The sequence below is a fragment of the Apteryx rowi genome, unplaced genomic scaffold (genome assembly GCF_003343035.1).
Source record: "Apteryx rowi isolate R43461 unplaced genomic scaffold, aptRow1 scaffold_70, whole genome shotgun sequence".
NCBI lineage: Eukaryota > Metazoa > Chordata > Aves > Apterygiformes > Apterygidae > Apteryx > Apteryx rowi.
Genome location: NW_020450983.1, coordinates 935900 through 957073, shown reverse-complemented (window position 1 = coordinate 957073; position 21174 = coordinate 935900). Strand labels below are relative to the sequence as shown.

General features: G+C 37.1%; 1 protein-coding gene across 1 annotated transcript in view; it reads left to right on the top strand.

The window, feature by feature from the left end:
• The window catches only part of DNER (delta/notch like EGF repeat containing), a 100948-nt gene that overhangs the window by 75882 nt on the left and 3892 nt on the right, over window positions 1-21174 (top strand). The window contains exons 11-14 of the mRNA XM_026087025.1: window positions 6148-6270; window positions 9652-9765; window positions 10888-11019; window positions 17803-18049. Of these exons, the coding sequence (XP_025942810.1) occupies window positions 6148-6270; window positions 9652-9765; window positions 10888-11019; window positions 17803-18049 (616 nt within the window). The remainder of the gene's footprint in view (window positions 1-6147; window positions 6271-9651; window positions 9766-10887; window positions 11020-17802; window positions 18050-21174) is intronic.

The window sequence follows — 21174 nt, the reverse complement described above, 5'->3', positions numbered from 1 at the left end:
AAAATGTGTAAGCCATTCCTAAGTTGAATATAGGTCTTTTTCAAATGTCCTGCTGGGAGGGTTCTGTGGAATTCAAAAGCCTATATAATAATACATACAGCAGTAGGTATTATATGTGTTGTTTCTTAATTGCACGTGAAACTTTACCAGTGAACCTTTAATTGTATGTTTATATACCCAAAATATGATCAGTCAGCACAAATTTCAGGTGACATACCCTTGGTGTTTGTGTTCTCAATTTTCAGAGAAGCCTTACTGTTGTTTTTAGCAAGAAATTGTATTATATATGACTCTTCACAGCCTTAGCTTTCCTAAGAACGGGACTGAACTGGGGAGGGGAAAAATCTAAGGCTGCAAACTCAACCTTGAGCAGAAACAATTTGCTGAGTGCAAGGATTTTTGTTATTGGGTGAAATATTTCCTGTTGTGTGTTTTCATACTGCCTGCCTGCCTTCTAGTGCGATAGGATATAAATAGTTTTAGTGAGATTAAAAGAAGCTCGTTTATTAGTTTGACATGAATGCTCATTGTCCTTTTAGGTCCCGGTTCTGCAGTTGGAATCATGTGAGCATATCCTTGGATCCATGTGAAATTGTGTTGATTTTGCTGGGTCTCCTCGATCTGCCTTGTTCAAGGTTCAGGGTCATGCAGTGTAGAGTTACGCAGTTCTAAAGATCATCCCAAGATAAAACCTTTCAGAGAAGTTGGCAATAAATAATTATGAGTCCTTGTTGCCTGGTCCTCTACAGATAAAAAAGAAATGCCCAATGTTTGGACATTTGATTCATAGTTTAAATGTCTTGGGTTTTCATGCTTATCACCTGTTCAAGAACTATTCTTGATTAAGAAAAATTCGTGTGATCATTTGTTGGTTTGCTCATTTAGACCCTGATTCATGAAACCAATTGGACCCCTACTGTGTCTTTTCACAGAACATTCATTTAGTTCCTGAATTTCTTTTTAATTTTGCCTGGCCCAAAGTGAAAAAACCTGTCTAGAAATTGAATAACTTTATATAGCAGTGAACTTCTGCATTTGATTTTCTTAAAGACATAAAGGAATGGAATTTGAAAATACAAATCACATGTACAGACATTAATACCTGCACCCTACTATATAAATATATACAATAGCACAAATAAAACATTTAAAGGAAGAGGAGCACTCTTCAGGGCTTGAAGAGTGGTGGCAACTTCAGATGTAATACCTAGGAGTATGTTTCCTCTACCCTGGCTTTTTGCTCATGTAGCTTAATTAGACAGGCATGGAAGGATAGGTTTATCTCAGTGCATCTGCAGAGACAGGTCCAACATCTGTCCATAGCAGTACCAATTTTTCTTTACTCTGTCTTTTCCTTTCCCACACTTTGGAGCTGGAGCAGGAAATGCAAGCTCTGTCAGAAGCGGCTTTGGGTAAATTCCTGTTCCAGACTGCCTGGGAGCCCCTTTTTTGCCTCTGTTTCATCATCCTGTTCCCACCTCTGCTTTAAGAAAACCCTCTACACAATCTGGCCATGGCTGATAAGCCTTCCTACCCTCCCGGTTTCTGTAGCAGCTTTTCTCTCTTTCTCACTTTATTTAGTTGCTACAGTCTCAGATTTTAACAGAACACACTTTTCCTTCTTAACTGTATGATGCGTAATTCTCTGAGGGATTTAAGGATGGATCGTCTATGAATTGATGCAGTTCTCTGCAAAACAAAGTTCTTTTGCATTGTATCCCATTAGGCCTTCCCACAAATATGGGATTTTTGTCCTGCTGTCTTGATTTGTTGAAGTGTTAAGTGAGGATAAGTCCTGGGAATCACTGCTGAGGAGGTAGCATCTAAGAAAAGCTTCAAGAGCTTTCTACTTTGTTCTTTATTGATTCATAAAGGGAGAGGAAGTTTCTCCCTCTGTCTTTTGTTAACCTGGTAGTGCAGATGTTCTCAAGGGGTGAGCAAGCCCTGCTGTATCTTTTGCCCCATCAACTGCTCTTGAAGGTTTTGACAAAGCCTATGACTTCTTTTTGTCAGCCTTCTTGACCCAGATTGTGCTTTCCATTTCCATTTCACCTTTTCTCCATGAGCAATTTTTAACATAGGCATCAAGCAAAGAGAGTTCACCTAAGCATGTAGCTGTCTGAAGACCATGCTAGAGAGCAAAGGCACATACCCAGCCTCTTCAAGGCAGCCTTCCTGTTGTTTAAGAAAGAGAAAGAAAGATTTGGGAATCCAGAGAAGAGCAGCAACAGAGCTGTTTCTATCTTTATAAAGAAGAGTAGCAGATGGGACAGTCACCTAGATGGAAGAGAGATAATGTGGGAACACCTTTGTTTTAGGGKTTTTTTTTTTTCCAGGTTCCCTGTCCACTCCCCAGCCCCTGAGGAGGGCTCATCAGAATGGGACAGTCATTAGCAAGTTCTGCTTTCATGCGCAGAGGTGCTAGTACTCTCTTTTTAATGACCTGGAAAAAAGAACTTAATAATTTTAGTTGCCCTATTTGAAGTTGTATTGTCAAATGTGTTTTTCTGCTCAGGACACAGCATGCGGAGAAGTGATATCAATGTAGATATTGTTTCTTCCTTTCTGAATATGTCCATAGAAAAGCTGTACACCCCAAAAGATGCAAAGAGCTGCATTTGGCATGACTTATGAGTATAAAAGCAATGGAATCTTTATAAAGTTATTAGAAAAAGAGGGAGCAACTATACTAGATTCTGTTATTCTGAAGTTATCTGTGAAAGGTGCTCCTGTCTCCATTTAATTTCTTTAATGAAAGTATAGAAATTATTTATGTAGTATTTCTGAAGATACTTGTACCCATGCAAAAATAATACATAATACATGGCTGATTCATCAGTATCATTATAAAGCAGTAATACAAAAGAGAAATACTTGTTAAGAATTATATGATGCCTCCTAGCTCGATTTTTTTTTTTTTCCATTCACAGACAATTCAAGTAAAATTAATCTGTTAGTACCAGGGTAAGGACAGTGAGGGTGAAATAGTGTGTGTAGGTGAGATCTGCCCTCTCGTGGAGAGAGAAAATATTTTCCCCTCATTGTGCAGTGTTTGACTGCATGGTAAAGAGGTGATATTGATATTACATATTGATTTTGGAAAACAGACAACTGTTCAGTCACAAAATTCAGTCTGTTCCCTTTGAGGGGTGAAAACTGTGCAACAGCATGTCAAAACATTTGTTCTCAAAATATCTAATTATACCTGTGTTGAACACAAGGAAATCCCACATGTTTTTCTTTTAAGTTTTCAAATTTCTGTGGTTTGTACATTGGCTACAGATGTCACTACATAAGGATATCTTGTTTCATCCTAAGCTAGATAAACTATAATAGGAAATAGCGTGCTGTTTAGCTTAACTAATTCTCTATTGCCTGGCTAACAGCTTTAGAGAAGGTGGTTCTAAAACGTTTCTTAATAAGCCACTAATCTGACTGACTAAGTTTACTATAAGAAGAGAATTTTGTGCAAAAGCAAATGGGTAATATTGCACATAACACCTTGTGGACTACTAGCATCTATTGTACCTTCATACACTGTTGTTTTTAATTATCTGTAACTGGGAGAGAGGAATGGTGCCTGGAGGTGCCATTTTTCCTATTTTCTATGGTTCTATGATAATTTTGAGAAAAACTTAGACCAGGAGAGTGAATATAGTTTGGCACTTATTAAGATCAGAATTTGCCCCTCTTTTTGGTTCCCTTTTCATGAAAGACACATTCATGTCATGTCCATAAGTTTTATTACTAACTAGAGATTATCTTAAGAAATACAATTACAATGGAGAATTTGCACTTTATATTTCAGGCCTTCTTCTCCATGGCATCTTTATTCATGGTTCTTCATTCATATATTATTGCTTCTATAGGTATATGTAACAAGCAGATCAAGATTTTAAGAAACATATAAACACTGTTCCAATGCACAGTATTATTTTATAAATTACAAATGTATTTTTCTGGTATTACATCACACTCACAGGAGGTCGAGAGGGGAACATTAGCTGTGAAGAGTCAGGAAGGTTAGATGTTTAATAACTGGTTTAACTGAAATTAATCCACAGTAGGGGTGGGAAGGGTGTCCTAATATAGTGTTAAAGTACAGTGATATAGCTTCTCTGTATGGCTGTTCACTGTGAAACTCTTTTTAATGTAAAGGCATATTGGAAACTGCCTGTTTTAATGTGTAACATTGGCCTTCCTCAGGAATAAATTTCAAGAATATTGAGCAGATCTGAAGGAATATAAGCAAGCTTCTATTTAAAACAGATAAAGAAAATATCCCTACTCTACGTTATTTCCAGGGCCAGGCAAATATTGTAAAATAACAACCCGCAATGAAAAAGAGGGTGAAATAATCACTTCATACAAAGTGTCTTTGGAGTTACCCTGTGGACAATAGTGTGTGCTAGAATTTCTACCTTCAGCTTTTCATGGATGGCTAAAGACGAGATGGTTCTGCAGTTTGAACCCAAACCATTTGCTGAGACATCTGAGGCAATTATCTGTGTTAATGACCCAGGTGATGCCGTTGATGTTAACTTCCTGGTCTGTGATTTACTCAGCTGGAGAGGGCGTCTGTGTGATGCCCCAAGTCACATGCTGTGACTAGCAGAAGATAGTTAATAGTTGAATAGATGTGGTAGAAAATGCAATAGTTTGTTCGCTCAGTCATTTGCCAGAATTTCCAAAATGGGTGTAAACATTATGAAAGACACATGTTTTGGTACAAACGTGTTTGTTACTTCTTTCGGAAAGATAAAAGCATATTTTGTTTAATACATACATACAATTTTGTTACATAATAGAAAATTGCTGTTGTTGAAGTTCTGAACCTTTCCATAAAGGTAATTTAGCTTTATAATGAAGCAATCCCCGCAACCTTGAGGGAGCGATGGGAAAACTATTCAGCAAGACTTCAGCAAATTGTTTAGTACTTTTTTCATTGGTCAGACACACCAGCAGTTTTACAATTCTTCTGTACTAATGCTGGTCTGTCAGGGAGAAAGCAATATTTATGTTGCATTTAATACATTATTAAGCATCATGAGCAATATTTTTTGTCTTGTTGATGTATTTGGCCACACATTTAGACATCATTATTGGAGTTGGAAAGCAGCCCCTATGTTAAAAAAAAAAAAAAAAAAGTGTAACTGAAGTAGAAGAAAGAAGAGAGGAAACTTTTTATTAGTAAAAATATAATCTGGGTCTGTTAAAGAGGAATAAAATAAGTTTCTTGGTATCAAATGGAATTGTCTCTAAGGTGATCAGGCTTACAGTTCTTTGTATTTAATAGCAAGTAATACTAATAATATCAATATTATCAAGCAAACATATTTTAGCATTGTAGCTACTTATTTCCTCTGTTATGCTATACTAATTTATGTTGTTACTTAATATGAGTAGGTACTACTTTGACCTGATGCACTGTATATAGAAAGTCATTTCAACTAATGTTAAGGTTGATGATCATATGATGCACTAAATCATGAGAAAAGCACTAGTTCAAGTGGATTAATTCTTGCTTTTTTACCTCATGGTACAATTGATTCAGTAAGTGGCCATTAGCAGGTCTCATAGCTTTTCTGTGTTTCTACTTTCTCTGTCTGCATAACCAGACTATAATGCCTGCCTCCCGCTTGGGAAATTGAAAACTGAGCATCTTAATGCTTCTACGGTGCTTGACAGCGCCGTTGTACAGCACTGAAGTTAAAATACGTTATCATTCTAACTGCGGTTGTATAACTGGCATCACTGATGAAAAGTTGCGGAGGTGTGAGTATCCAGGAAAACTGGTAGATACGTAGTTATTAGATTATTCCATTTTACATTCAGAGTGCAGTAATTTACATTGCTAATAATAATAGTGGCCTTGGTCACCTGCCTCTGTGCTTTCTGCCTCGCTGCTGTTTACCACGCTGGAAGTGCCTGAGAGCTCTTTTAGTACCTTGTGCTCCCTCGCTTTTTTTTTTTTAAATAATTTTAGCTAGGGAGCAGATGTCCTTAAAATTGGTGTCTTAACACGTATCTGTCTGCACAGTATATTTCAATTAGCAAACATCTGCCCACAATCTATAGTGGCTTAATTGATGACTGTTACTGGGAAGTGTTTCATAGCACGTTTTATTTCCTCTTCATGTGATTTAGGTTACCATGGCCTTTACTGTGAAGAGGAGTATAATGAATGCCTTTCTGCCCCCTGCCAGAACGGAGCCACCTGCAGAGACCTTGTCAATAGCTATGAATGCGTGTGCCTTGCCGAATATGAAGGTAAAGCGTGGTCTTACCTCCAACTTTCTGGATTTTTCTGCATCTTTTTTATCATAGGTTCTGTTACAGAGATGTGCAATACCCTCCATTGTGCAGAAACGAACGGTAATATCCCATCATCTAAAGTAAAAGGAAACAAAAGTAGATCCTGATCCCATGATATTTATTCAAATGAGAAGTTCGGATTTAGCCGGTCTGTATAGTTAGGTGCTCATGTGAGAAATGTATGTCCTTTTAAGAGGCTTCTATGGCTTCTCTCTGTTCTTCTTAGACACACCTTTTTCAGTTGTTTTTAAGACATGTTAGAGCGTGATTTATTTTTAAAAGAAAATGTTGGATGAAATTTTTCATCAGTTAATGACGGGAGCCATTATGTGGAGGGCTTTCCGAATCATTTTTTGGATTTTCTCCAGTGAACTGAGTTAAAAACACAGTAATAAAAGATTAGTATTTGAAACGGTTTAGCATGAAGGAGTAAAAATGGAAGTATTTATTTTGGTTGAAACCAAAATAAAGAAAGCATAAACCCTGGAAAAAGTAGTAGTTCTGGGACTGTTCTCCCATGTTAACTGAATCTAATCATATATATGTTATAAAGGAATCTGCTTTTAGAATTTCTTAAGTAATTTATAAAATAAAAGAAAAAAGTACATGTTTTGCTGTACAAAATCATTTATCTTGCAGTAGATTTCAGTTTTAGATAGAGTAACCTGTCAGCTTTTTGTGGTATGTCTCTTTGGAGGGCTAAAATGCTGCTTTGTTTTGTGTATTCTGTTTTGAATCATGCTGTGAGAACATTTTGAAAACAACTATCTGATGTTACTATTACATATATATATATATATATATATATATATATATTTTACATAGAATGATTATGTTTTAAGGAACATTACCCAAGCATTTTTCTCATTAAGAATATCAATACTTATCTGTGTTGAGGAGTAATACTCAGTTAGCGACTGCTTGAGACTATATATGTATTTCACGCTGGTAATTTCACTGTTCTTTGACAATAGATAAAGAATTCACCGTTCCAGAGGCTTAGTGAGGAAATGGCCCTCAGCTTTTCATGACAGTTTAAAGAGCCCTTAACTATAATGTTATGACTTTATGTTAGGTACTCAGCCCACCTGTATATGCAATCGAAAGCACTGCGTGTACCGCACCTGGCTTATAAGCAGTTCATTCTGCCTCGGATGCCAGCAGGGGACCCGCTCCTGCAAGGCCTTTTTGCCCATTAGGGCACCTTCTTTGTTCCTCCAGACTTATGGTGCTTAGTCTCACCGATGAATAGAGCTGAGGTACCCGGCTCAAGGCAGTCTGTAGGCAATTAGAGGCCTCAGTTTTAGCAATACCAGCCCAGACCTCCCCTGTCTGCGGTCCTCCTGCACCCCCTGCCTGCCTTTTTAGGGTCTCTTGTCTGGCAGATAGAGCAGAGGTGTTACCGCTGGTCTGGACTGAAGTCTACAGCAGCATGTGCGTGTGGGCTTACTGCTCTGCTGGCTTCTGCTGCTCAGACTAGAGTGCTCTGCCTTTTTGTTGCTGACAGGCTGACCAAATGATTTCAGGCAGTGTGTAGTGAGTATAAATACATATTTAAGTTACATGATTTTTTCATAACTTTTTAATTATTGCTCTTAACTCTACTTTAATGACTCTTTTTATATAACTGAAGTACATTTACATTGCTCTACATGCTGCACAATGTTGTATGGTAGAGAACCAAGTTCATTACTTTTAAGCTGCTCACTCACTAATTTGTGTGCATCCATCTGCCATATTTCTTCTGTTTTTGTATTATTTTTCTTTCCCATATTCTTTCCCCAAATGGCTCTGTTTTCTCACTAATTTTACCCATATATAATTCTGCTTCTCAAACCCTGCAACTTCAAATTCACAAACTTTCCAATTCCCGTGCAATAAAATTGGTATTCATGAAAGAGGCTGGGAAGGATTAAGGCAGGATCAGCTAGATGTATGCCATTTTTTACATGCATTTGTCTAACCTCTTCTTGCTGTCCTCCAACACTGCAGGTTCTGTAATCTCCACAAGCAACCTATTCCTGCAGTATTCTTCACTACCTTGTCATTAGAAATATTTTCCTGATGTCCAAGTTGTATTACGGTTTTTATACGTAATAAACAATATGAGTTTATGCTTCTCTTGATTGATTCTGCATCTTTAGTTTGTAAGGACTTAGCAACATGAGCCACCTTAAAAAGCAAAAAATGTGTGCTTGTAATTTGTAAATGTAATCACATGGAAGCGTTCAGAATCCTGTCCTGCTTTTCAGTTAGTTTGTTGAAATTGTTGCAGTAAGTTTAAAAATGGGAAGACTTGAGAATAATTTTTGATTTTAGCCAAATGGTCATTTTGGATTCATTCCCAAGCAAAGAATGCTGATAAGACCTAGGCTTAGGCTTAAATCTAACATTAATGGATAAACTTAAGTAGGTATTTTGAATACAAGTGAATTTCTGTGTAGTAGATAAATTATATACCAAGTCTCCCCAATCCTTCATTATTCTCATACGCAAATTTATTTGTTCATGTTTCTTTGCCATCCATGTACTGATTAGAGCATTCATGTGTTGATTTTTCTGTTTTTATCTGGAAAGTAGACTCAGAGAAAATGACGCATGAAGTAGTGGCATAAGATCCTCCCTCCCCATCCCCAGGTGGCAATCTGCTGTGCTTTTAATTTTGTATTCCAGATTGTACTATCTTCTGCAAAGCAAAACTAATGAATTCACGTAGCTTACATGTGAAAACGAGACATCAAAGACAGGGGTTTGAAGCTGACCAACCCAAGTGTTCATTTTTAGCTATACATTTGAATAAATTAATTGCTCTTTTATTGGCTTATCAAACGATATTTCTTTTCAGTTTCCTCAAGAGTCAATGAAAGGCATCAGACTACATATGTACATTATGAAAAAAGTTTTTACATGAACTTCTTACTGAGGATAATTACGGTTTAAATCCTACTGCAGAGTAGCTGATCAGCTTGTGCTTTGTTACACCGTTGTTTTTCCCTAGATCGTCCGCCAGTTCTTGTTAGAGAGCAGAAGTTGCCCTAGCTCTCTAACTCCCTTGTCCCAAAGCCTCGGTGGGTGAGGGCGTGAGGGGTGGCATGCATGTTAAAGTTCAACCACCATAAAACATATGACTTTAGTCTTGTATAGCATTGTTTTACAAAGGCTAATCTCACTGACTTCAATGTCTTATTTGTCATTTGATGTGTGTGACAGGGGACAATCAGGCTTTGAGCCTGCATATCATTGCTTTCATCCAGGTGGAGTTAAGATATCATACATACTCATTTCAGACTGTCAGTATAGTCAATGTAACAGCAGTTGTTAATTTTACCTTTTCAGGAAGGCACTGTGAATTATACAAAGATCCTTGTGTTAACATCAACTGTCAGAATGGTGGCACTTGTGACAGTGAAGGTCTAAATGCTACTTGCATTTGTTCACCTGGATATGCAGGCAAGTAATTGTAAATTACACAGAGTGTTTAATTGTTATTCACTGTGTCCAGATGCCAAATAACACTGTATTTGTTCAAGGAAACAAATTAATTTCAAGGAAACAAATTAATTTGAATATTGCTGAATTGTAATCAATCCTGTGGGAGTGAAAAGTCATTGATGTTACAATGGTTTTGAACTTCAAAATTTTGCAGCAAAATATCTCTTGCTAAAGAGAATTCACTAAGCTAACACCTATTTAACATTCCTTGTGACATTTTTGCTTGAGGCTAGATTGCATTTTAAAAATAATATTTTGAAGACTGCCAGGTAAGCCAGTACTAATTGGATGCTGTTGAAACTGGAAAATGTGTTAACCTTGACCTATTAGTTACTGTGAGCTGAGGAAAGAACTCATTTTGTTACCTTAATATGCAATTGCTAAAAGCCTTAAAGTGCTTGTTATGAATCAATTTACACTTTTAGAGTAATGGGAAGCAGCCTGTTTAATCCTTTTGCCTTGTATTTAAACTGACATGATTGGTGTAATCCAAATATCTGCTGTCAAGATAATTTACAACCTGATGCTCTGTTTGTCATATAAGGTAATATCCAGTGTGATAGTAAGAGATGAATCTGTTCATAGCTGTTTTGTAGATCAAATGATGCTTTTAGTTCTGTGCTAATTAAAGTGCAATTTTTTAAAAAGATTTGGCTTTCTGTTGTACAATGGCTGTTTCTCTGCAGCACCGATTATCTGCATTATAATTGTAATTACTGTATAGCACTTCAGAATATACATGGTAAATTGTTATGTCCCATTTGACTGAGAAAGACAAACATGTTTATGTTTAAAGAAATGAGAGACAATCTGAGTGAGGTTAGTCAAGTCACTCAGACTTCAGATTTTGTTTTCACATGGTTGAATGAAGATAATATATCCTTCTTGGAGGCTCTGTGAGACTTATTTCTTGAAATATTTGTAGAATAATTTTGATATCCTGAGAATGAAAATGCTATTGAGCTGTAAGGTGTCATGCAGCTAGAGAAGAATCAAATGACATTGATGGCATATCTGATACGATACAGCCACTATATCAAAGTTTTTTTGTTTTTTGGTTTTTTTTCCCCCTGATAAAAGGTGAAGAGTGTGAAATTGATATAAATGACTGTGACAGCAACCCATGTCACCATGCTGGAACTTGCATAGATCAGCCCAATGGTTATACCTGCCACTGCCCACATGGGTGGGTTGGTGCAAACTGCGAAATACGTAAGTTTATAAAACTTTATAAATTTTTTTTAATATGTATGTAGTTAGTTGTCCTAAAAACTTCTAAAAAGATATAGAAATTATAGCAAAGAAATTTATTGCTGTCTCTTAATACCTATGTGCACAAATATCCTGAATCTTCTGTAAATTATTGAAATTCTGTTAAATGCATTTTATCTTAGGCCATAATATTTTGAAGGTGGTCACGTAAGTTAGAAACTTCTGTTTCTGGTGCTCTACTGTGAGGTGTGTTGGACCAGATTTTCAGAGAAGCTATTTCACAGTTGGGCAGTAAGAATTTCCTTTCTTTTAAAATGCACTTAAGTCTCAAAGTTTATTTCATACTTGTGTAAAGTGTACTCCCATAGCGCTATGAGCATGGTACTAACAGACTTGTTTTGACTTCCGAGTACCTGTAGTTCTAGTAGTGTTTCTGCAAAACAAGTTTAAGCTTGCTTGCCTAAGGAAACAAATCCTATGTAATCATGCTGTGACTGTATGCATGTATTTATCTCTTTCATCAGTAGAAACTTTTTCAATTTCCACCAGATTTGTTGAAAAGAGAAATCTCTAAGAAAAGTATTTCCTAGGAATTTAGTAAGAATAGCTCAGGGAAGCCCTAATAGTAGGTCTGGGGAAGGAATGGCTTCAGGGTGTTCTCAACTCTTAGCAGAGAGAAAAGCTTCTGTGTGAGCTCACCCTTATTGAACACTTAGAGAGTCCATCAGAGGAAGAAAGTATGAAGCCCAACTGTGGAAGAATTAAAACAGAAATTAGGTTTCATTAGTTCTGCTGCTCACAGAGCTGCTTTATATTTCACTGAGGTCTTGTTCTTTGACTACAGATTTCACCTTTAGCAGAGGCTTTAGCTGTGTATTTGACTACTTGAACGCTTAAATACTGTGGTCATGGATCCCCTCAAGATATTATACAGACATGCAGGGTTGCATGAGGGGATTTACACCACTCATTACAGCTAATGTTGCAGGTACAAGTGATGGTTTAAAAAAATAAACAGGAAAAGGGACTCAGAAAACTCCTACTGTACATTCATAAGAACATGCCTACACAAAAGCTGAAATTAAAAAATGGTTTTTTTGTCTTATTCGCACAAGGATTTCAAGCTTCTCTTGTTACTTAAGCCTATAAGTTTAAGTAAAACTTATATCCACTGTTCTTTAAGTTTATTTCTATTCTTGATGTTAACCCTTATTTTCACTCAAAAGACAATTCTGTTCATATCTGGACTGATGCTGTAAATCCAAAGCTTTATAGTGAAAGCACTCGCTGGCGTATGACCTCCTCTCCCTTTAACTGTTGTGAATTCAGTCTCAGCGCTTAAGCACAGACCAACACAATTACAGATCACCCCTGATGATGATGACTGCATGGAGGGATAACCTGCCTCCAGCCTTCTGTGGAAAATCCTCTTTCATTTGGGGAATCTTTTGAATGAAAGTCTGTTGAAATATTTTGCCTTCTGCCAAATGTGAGGACTGCAGAAGAGCATTGCTAGCTAGTCCAGAGGTGGTGACAGCACTGCCTTTTTGTTGTCTCTGTGAATGGCATGCACTGCTGCTTTGCGTGCTGCTTAAGTCTCAGGACCATGATGCTGTATATGCTATGTATGCTATATATACCAGATTGTTCATGCTGTACAGTGCCCAGATGAGCTTTTACTGATAAGGCTGTTAGTGATGCCTGAAACATGCATTTCCAGGTTAATCATCAAGGCTTAGAGCGTATTTCCTCTCTGCATAGCACCTGATTGTACCTGAGCCACAGCGGCCTTGCCTGCTGCTCAGCAACCTGGAATTTCTGCTCGTATTACACACTTGTAAACAATGTACGTTAAGATGACAGGGAGAAACAGCAGCACTTTGTTGTTGCTGTTTTAAGTCTTTTTTTGACTGATTTGCTCTTTTATCTTGTGACTGCTGCAAAAGAAGGCAGGGAATTATCTGAGTGTTAAATGGCATTGATAACACTGCAGGGCTGATCCTTAGCCAGAAATATTAGACCTTTTCTTTCCATCTCAATTTTTGGAGAAGAGATTCTATAGTATTGTTCATGTCAACTGCTCTCAATTGAAGAGGTTGAAATTACGGTGTGTTTTACCAAACAAGCGAAGATAGCTAATACAGTGCATATATGCTCTAATAAAATGTAAAAAATATATATTAATAGGAATATAAAAAATGTAATCTATAAAATTCTGGCTTGGATTAGTTTTACAGGAATGAAAACAGGAAAAAAAATCTTTGTACATTTACGTAGACACATAGTTTGAAAAACAATTAAGTTTAAAATTTGAGGGTTACCTATAGTTTCTTCAAAAAGCTTATCATCAACAAATGTCACTCATTCCCTCGCTACTAAAGTCACTTTGACAAAGCATGATGTATTGTTTATGGGATACCATGGTACTTCACAATAGTCAGATATAAGTACGGAAATGCAGCTTCTGTAATCAGTGCTGTGATTTATACTGAAAGCTATGGAAGCTTTCCTAAAGAGCTTGGATTTTAACAGGTATACAAAGGATTATGCAAATAGAGAGGGACTGATTTCTGAAAAAATCACTTTGCAGGAAAGATTTGAAAGCATTTTGATCTTCAGATTTTTTCAAGGGAGCTATGTATCCATGGGAAGTTCTTTTGCTCACTCTCTTTCTCTGAGCTAAGAATTGACCAGCTGATCCAAATCCAATTCTGATCACATCTACAGAAATAGAAAGGCCATATCCAGCTCCTTTATAAATAGGTGCAGCATGACTGAGGTCACTGAAGTCGAGCTAATGGTGCAGTGGATTTCTGTTCAGTTCGTTCATTGAATCTCTTAGTGTTCATCTGTTCATCTCTCCATCATATTGCTTTAGCAATTTGTGCATAATGATTTATAATATATTGGAAATCTAAATTTAAACACCATATACTGGCTCCCTCTGTCTTGGGCCATCCCTTTGAATGCAGCAGAAAGACATGATGGAGCTAAGCTTCAGACTTCTCAAGATGGGAGTGAGCTGATGTTACAGAGACAATTGACTAAATTGATCACACTTTATCTTTTGTAATTTTCTGTTATTAGACTTGAAGGAGGCTGATGGTATTTAGTCCTTTTTATGGAGCGACTCTTTATTTATTCTTGGTAGCTCTCATTTTTTCACCAGCAATCTGCTTTATCAGCTGGAAGTGACCACTATAGCAAGATTCAGGGTTATCTTCTTTCAAATTGTACTCTTTAGTTTCTTGTCAAGTGCTCTGTATACCATAAAATAGTCAAGAGGTAGATTTAATTTACTTAGCAATGAACTTTGATATTTTTTATGTCATCTTGTAGTCCTTTCTAGTGTTAGTAATTTTAATTAATAACAATAGGATTTAATCAGTCTTTATTATAAGGTGAATTGTCCTTTTAAAGTGAAGTGCATTTGGCCAAAAAGATAATGGACCATTCAGTGTAAAAATCCTTACAAAACATCTCATAAATTCTCTAATGCCTGCTGTTTATTTGTTAATACCATTACCTTTGCCTATTAACTACATATTAATATAGTTAGCAAGATAAGCCAAACTATTTTGTTTTTTGGGAACTATCATTACAGAGTGTTTGCAGTACAAACTGTGTGGTGCTCCATGAAATCTAATTCTTAATTAATTTTATTAGCATTACTATGACAACTGAGAGCACTGTAAATTTGAGCTGTTGTATATTCTTTCTAATCTTTGGAGTATAAGCTGTTAATCTTTGTATTTTTATCTGGGAAGGAAGAATGGAGGAAATTCTTCATATCCTTATCAACCAGCGACGTAAGACACGGAGCCTAAAACAGAACTGTCTTGCCATATATCTCATTACCTTAGATCTGAATTTGGCCTGGTCTGACAACCTGACAGAAACCACTGTGTGTGGCAAATGTGCTGCGGAACAAAAAGAGAGTCCCCTCCCAAACCGAACCCAGCACAGCTGTATTCGCTCCCTCAGAGGCAGACTGAGCAAACTGCAGCAACTGTGCTTCAGAAACGTTAAATCGCTGAATGATTCAGGCTGATCAAAACTTTATTGATCTCTGAAGAAGAAATCACAAACAAGCAGTCCTGTTCTCAACTCACATTTACAGACTAAGAGCGAGCACAAGCTCAGAGGTGCTCCAGGACAGCCTTTTACTATTGCGAACAAAGAGCAACCATTTCCTCAAGTTCTGCCCTTGTGTATCCCCTGTATTTTCCCAACATTCCTCTAAAAAGATATTCTTTTTCTACCTATACCCTGTATTTCTGCCATAGATGGAGACTCTATCCACAGATGCCACTAAACTTGTGGTTTTAGCTGCAGTGCTCAAATTGGTTACCTGCCATCATCAAAATCCCTGAGAGGTGGCTTCTAAGAAAATCCCCAGAGCATAAGTGTGACAGCCCTGTTCCCAGACTGTGTTTGTCATTAAGAAGAGGAAGCTTCTAAGACAGTGAAAAGCGGAAGTCTGTCTGAAAAAGAAACAGTCACCTGCTACAAATAGCTTTCTCAGAGTGTCAAATTTCTGTAGTCAAGAGTGTTTCATCAAGTCCATTCCTGGTTTGAAACAATTTATGAGACTGTAGTCTTAAAAAATTGCCAAAAATGAACAGTAGAGGAAGTAGGGGGTAACTGGAAATATCTGAGCCATGTTAGAGAAAACCAGAGCTGAGGACACAGACAATTGATAGACTCTCCCATTAGTTTTGGGCATTAGCAATATTTTTAAAGAAGATTTGGAATACCTAAAATGCAAAAAGCCTCTTCCAGATCAGCTTTGCATTAAGGTCCCCTTTGAGAAGTCTCAGAGGAATTTTGCTTGATGGAAGGCTCCAGTGGGCTTGGTACTGTAGCACCTTGTGAGATGCCCTTGTCCTTGAAGTACTGGTTCTCCGTGGGGTTGTGCATCTGCCTTTCTGTGTTCTCCAGGGCACCATGCACCTTAGAAGAAGAGTAAAAGAGGCAGAGTTTTTCTTGAGTACAAGAATTTTAAATGGAAGGATCCTTATGTCCAAACGTGTTCTAAAACTGAAACCTTTCAAGTATGATTGCACACCATTCAAAGAGTGAAACCTGTATATATGGTCCTTGTGAAGGAGTGAAGTGGGAATATGTTAGTGCAAAATGTCACAGGTTTCTTGAGAAAAGTGTTATGTATTCATTATATGAAGGAACTACTAGGGCTATATTGTCTACCTCTGGATCTCTCTTGGAGAGATACTCTTTTTTTTCAAGTGACCCGTACTTTATCAATACATCACAGACAGATGAAAATTGAAATGATAAAGCTCAAAATAACGGGGTCCTTGCTAATGTAGAAAACGTATAAGGCTTGATGCTAGAGTTGCCTGTAATCAACTTGATCTTACTAGCTTTTGCTATCCAATACACTAACTGAATGTTTTATAGTTTGGCTTTAGGTTTTTGCAGATTGTCAAAGAATATATGCTTGTAAATTAGTGAGAACATTGATATGTACTGGGAGATTTTTTAAGCCTAATCTCTCCTTAATTGTCTATATAAAATTAAAAAAAAATTTTTTTTGTTATTTAAATTTAGCAAGTTCAGACAGTGATAGCACTTTATGTTTAACACTTTTAGTCCAAGTGTTTTGAAGGCTGTTGAACAAGAAGCATTGTAACATGGTCAAGAAATAAAGACAGTTAATACATTTGCAGACAGCAGTCAGATCATCTGTTGGTAAACAATGCATGAGTACAGACCACTAATGCAGTGATCTGAATCATTTGTTATCCTCAGCTGATTCAAGCCAAGTGTGCTTTAACACAGCCAGATACAGTGTAAGTTAGTTAGAAACAAGCCTTTTGGGGATCTGTATCCAATAAACAGTGGCCCAGGCAAAATTCCAGAGTGGTAGTGAATAAGGCCTTTGGCGTGAACTCCCAGTGAGGAGGGGTGACAGAAATGAGTTAATAGGGCCCTTAAACTTATAGTGAAGGGAGCAGTGAGTAGGAGCAAGGATGTGTAACCTCTTTTACCCATGTCCTTGGAAGTGCTGAATGCTTGGAAGACTGATATTAGAACACTGTATTTTGATTTTTTTTTTTTTTAAGGGATGTTGAAAACAGTGTGGGTGCAGGAGAGACCTACAAAATGGTTCAAGAATTGAGAAAAGCTGTTGCAGAAAGAGAGTGGTCTCTTTGTCTTGACTCACTCTTTTTGAAAAAATGTTCAGGCAAGAATAGGAGCACTTGCGCACTTCTGGGAGAACAGTGTGTCTAGGGATGAAAGTCTCTGCAGTCTGGTGGAGGTAGGCATAACAAAAACTGTGTTTCAAATTAAAAAGCAAATATGTTTAATAAATATTAAATCACACATTTTAATAGAAGGGTTTACCAACTATTGGAACGAACTGCACAGAGAATTGGTGGATTCTCCTTTACTAGAAGTTTTTACATAAAAACTGTCTGTCTTTATAGAGCATATCATTTAGTGAAACATAATGCAAGAGTAACTAGATGACATGCTATGATTTGGGTTATATAGGAGATCAAACTAGGTAAGTGTTCCCATCTCACCTTAAAAAGCTATGAAAGAGATTGGTGAAGGATCAGAATAGCGCTATTCAAATTTGCTGCACATTAGGCATGGCAACGTATCTGTATCAGGGCCTGAAGAGGTTGAAGTTGCATATCCTGAGCTTCAAAAGTCTCTGCAGAAATATTGAAAGTGAATGCCACAAAATAATTCTATTCAGCAGGAAGGATATAAAGTACTAATTAGTGATAACCTTTTGTTTCTTATTGGCAGATCTGCAGTGGAAGTCTGGGCATATGGCAGAGAGTCTAACGAATATGCCTCGTCACTCCCTCTACATCATAATCGGGGCTCTCTGTGTTGCCTTTGTGCTGATGCTGATCATCCTGATTGTGGGAATATGTCGCATCAGCCGCATCGAGTATCAAGGCTCTTCCAGGCCAGCCTATGAAGAATTTTACAACTGTAGAAGCATTGACAGTGAATTCAGTAGTGCGATTGCTTCTATCCGACATGCCAGGTTTGTCGTGGGAATGGTAATTTAACTGAAATGTCTGTTATGATATCTAATTTCAGTCCATGTGTAGTGCATCTAACTGCTGTTGACAGAATCGACTGCTTCTCTGTGGAAAGACAGGATCATCAGCATTGCTCCTTATGCTTTTTGAGCCTCATTCTGCTCTCAGCTGAAGTGTGGTAATTCAGCACAGCTCCTCAAATACAGTGGGAATTATTCTGAATTTATTTGGGGTGACTGGTGAAGAGGAACAGGTGCAGTTCTCAGCCTGAAAGATCTTATGTTTGAGATGTAAATATTCTTTAACTAGTATACATGAGTAATTTGATTGATAGCAAAGGCACTTGTTGAATTTGATTAATTTACCAGACTATTCAGCGAGATTCTTTTCAAATCGCTTTTTCTGTGCCCCTGTTTGCCTTCAAATGGGGATCATTCTTTCCTAGAGATAGTAATCTTTTAACGTTCAAATTCAATGGAGCACTTGCAAGCCAGGGCATTGGGTGTCAGAGAATAATACAAGAGCAGGGCTGGAAAGGATTCAAGAGCTCAAGTGCAACCCATTGTGCTGATGTAGCATTAATTATATCCAGTTCCTTGCTGACAATTGTCTTTAAAAGCCTCCAGAGTAGCTGAATAGATTTAGAAAGTGCTTTCCTGATATACAACCTAGATTTTCTTTGCTAAAAATGAGACTGATTCTTTCTTACCATTCTTCAAGTTGTCGTGGAGAATAATTGATCACCATTCCATTACTAGTAATCACATATATCGGGTCTCCCTCTCTTTTTTTTAAATCTTCTCTAGACTACAGTAACCCGGTTCTTTGTGTCTCCTCCTGGATCATGTTATGTCAACTTCTTTATCGTCTCCCTGGGACATGTTCTATTTTGTCTATGTTTTTTTGAGGGGTGGTCCACAAAACTGGAAATAATTCTCCAGATGAGGCCTTACCTGTACAAAATGAACTGAGTAATTATCTCCTATATCTTATCTGGCATTCCTGTTCATATGCTTTTTTTTTTTTTTTTTTTGCAGTAGCTATTGACTGACGATTTAATTTTGTGATCTGTTAGACCTTTTCCTCACCCAAAGATCCTTTGTGCCCTAGTGCTTCCTAGCCAGTATTGCTTCTTCTGTATTTGACATCTTCTTTAATAGGGTAGAACCTTCATTTTTGTTGTTTCCTTTTCCTGTTTCTTCAATTTGTCAAGGTAATTTTGAATTCCAGCAAGAGTGGTCATATACATTACTACTAAAATGCTTTTAAAAGAATGGAGGAAAACACTTTCATGTGCACTGAGATGGAGAAGTAACTGCATATTGGTTGGAGATTACTGGGAAGTGATTGTCTGAATGCTCCAGTTCAGTTTCAGTGCAAATTAAGTTGGGTAATTTGTACCACCACTGAAGTTGTCCAAGTTATTTGAGTTTGCATTGAAATGGATGAGGATTCCCACCAGGTCAGTTAATCACATCTAAGCAGTGGGCAGTAGCTCTTTAAACTGTTCCAGCTAGATTTACAATGAAACATTTGTTCGTGATCAAAATGTGTTAGTCAGTAAATGTTTTAAAAAGAAAATTTTGTAATTTATTTAACGCAGTCTAAATAAAATCAGCATTAATGCTTCCTGTGAAGTCTCCTTTGCCACTCAGCCTAGCATCTCTTCCCCTAGGAGCTCAGCATCTCCACACCGTACACATCTCAAGAACTCCTTGTTCCTTCAGTGATATATTGGGAGAGGAGGAAGTTAGTTTATGGCCCATAAAAAGCTTTATAGTCTCATTATTTGGCCTTGTGAATGTCCACTGTTCTGTATTGCACATCTCCAAGGGTAGACAGCAAGGTGCAAAATGATATTGTTACTCTTTCAAATCAAACACGTCTCCTCTTATTGCTACAGCAGTCAGGAATACAGTACATCCTTCATGTTCAGTTACTAGTCACTAAGTGGTACTTTGCACTTCCCCCAGAACTGGAAATGGTCTCCTGAAGAGCAGTGTGAAACACCGTGGTTTTCCTATTTATTTCTCAAAGCAAATTTGGCACTTCTCTATCCAAGGGCACCACAAAACAGTGTACTAGCAGGACAAGATCTTTTTGATCTGAATTTTCCCTTGCTTTTGCGGTTTCACAGACAGATAATGGAAATAGTAAAAGATTTTCTCTATAAGACCTTTCAGATTTTGGAAGCTGGGATGGTTCAGGTCTTTCTCACTACTCTCTGGATTACTCTGAATGTGTTGCCATTTATTACTAAAGACAAAACTTCAGAAAAAAAAGTTTGCTTTGAGGTTAAATAACCTCCTAAGAAATCTTTAGATTGGGATATATTTGTGATGATTTTTCAGATCCATATTATGCAGTTAAAAAAGACAACGTTGGAACCCATAAATAAAGGGTTTCCATATCTTGGGAAAGGCCTTTCTACTTAATGCAAATGAAAATAAATGTTTTCATTTCAAATAATACTTCCCTCTGAAGAAGGAGATGAAAGCTAAGTTTGCAGGGAATGGATGCCTTATCAAAATCCAAGACAGAGCTGCTAAGTCAGGTAATTCACAGAGCTTTAGTGTGAAGTTTGTTGTCTTTATTTCTATCTCAGGAAAATATAAAACAGTGCTTTGGTCATTTCAGTCAAGAAAAAGGAGCACAGCTTTTGTAGCTTTTTTTGCAGACATCCATAAATGTACATATCAAGAAAACTAAGGTCTCAATTTTCAAAACTGATATTTAAGAAACCTGAATTTCAAAGAATAGTTTTTCTGCATTTTCTGAAAATCACTCCCATTCCCAGGTAGATACCAAACTTTTTAGTCATTTTGGAAAATGTAGGCCTAAAGAAAAGTGAGTAGTTTATTTTCTTTTAATGTTAAAATTTCTGTTAACATCATTAGGTGCCCAGAGAGTGTGGGTGCCTGTTGCATATTTAGTAAATTATTTTAAGATTACTTGTTCAGTTTTTATTTCCTCTTTCAAGTCAAGTTCTCAGCAGGGTTTTTTCCCCAAATATTTTTTTATAATTTGATCTTTATTAATCAGGGTACTTGCTGCAAGAGACAAAGCATGTGCTCGAGGATCATCATTATTAATAAATGTCTGCTTAGTGAATGTTCTAAGGGTTAGC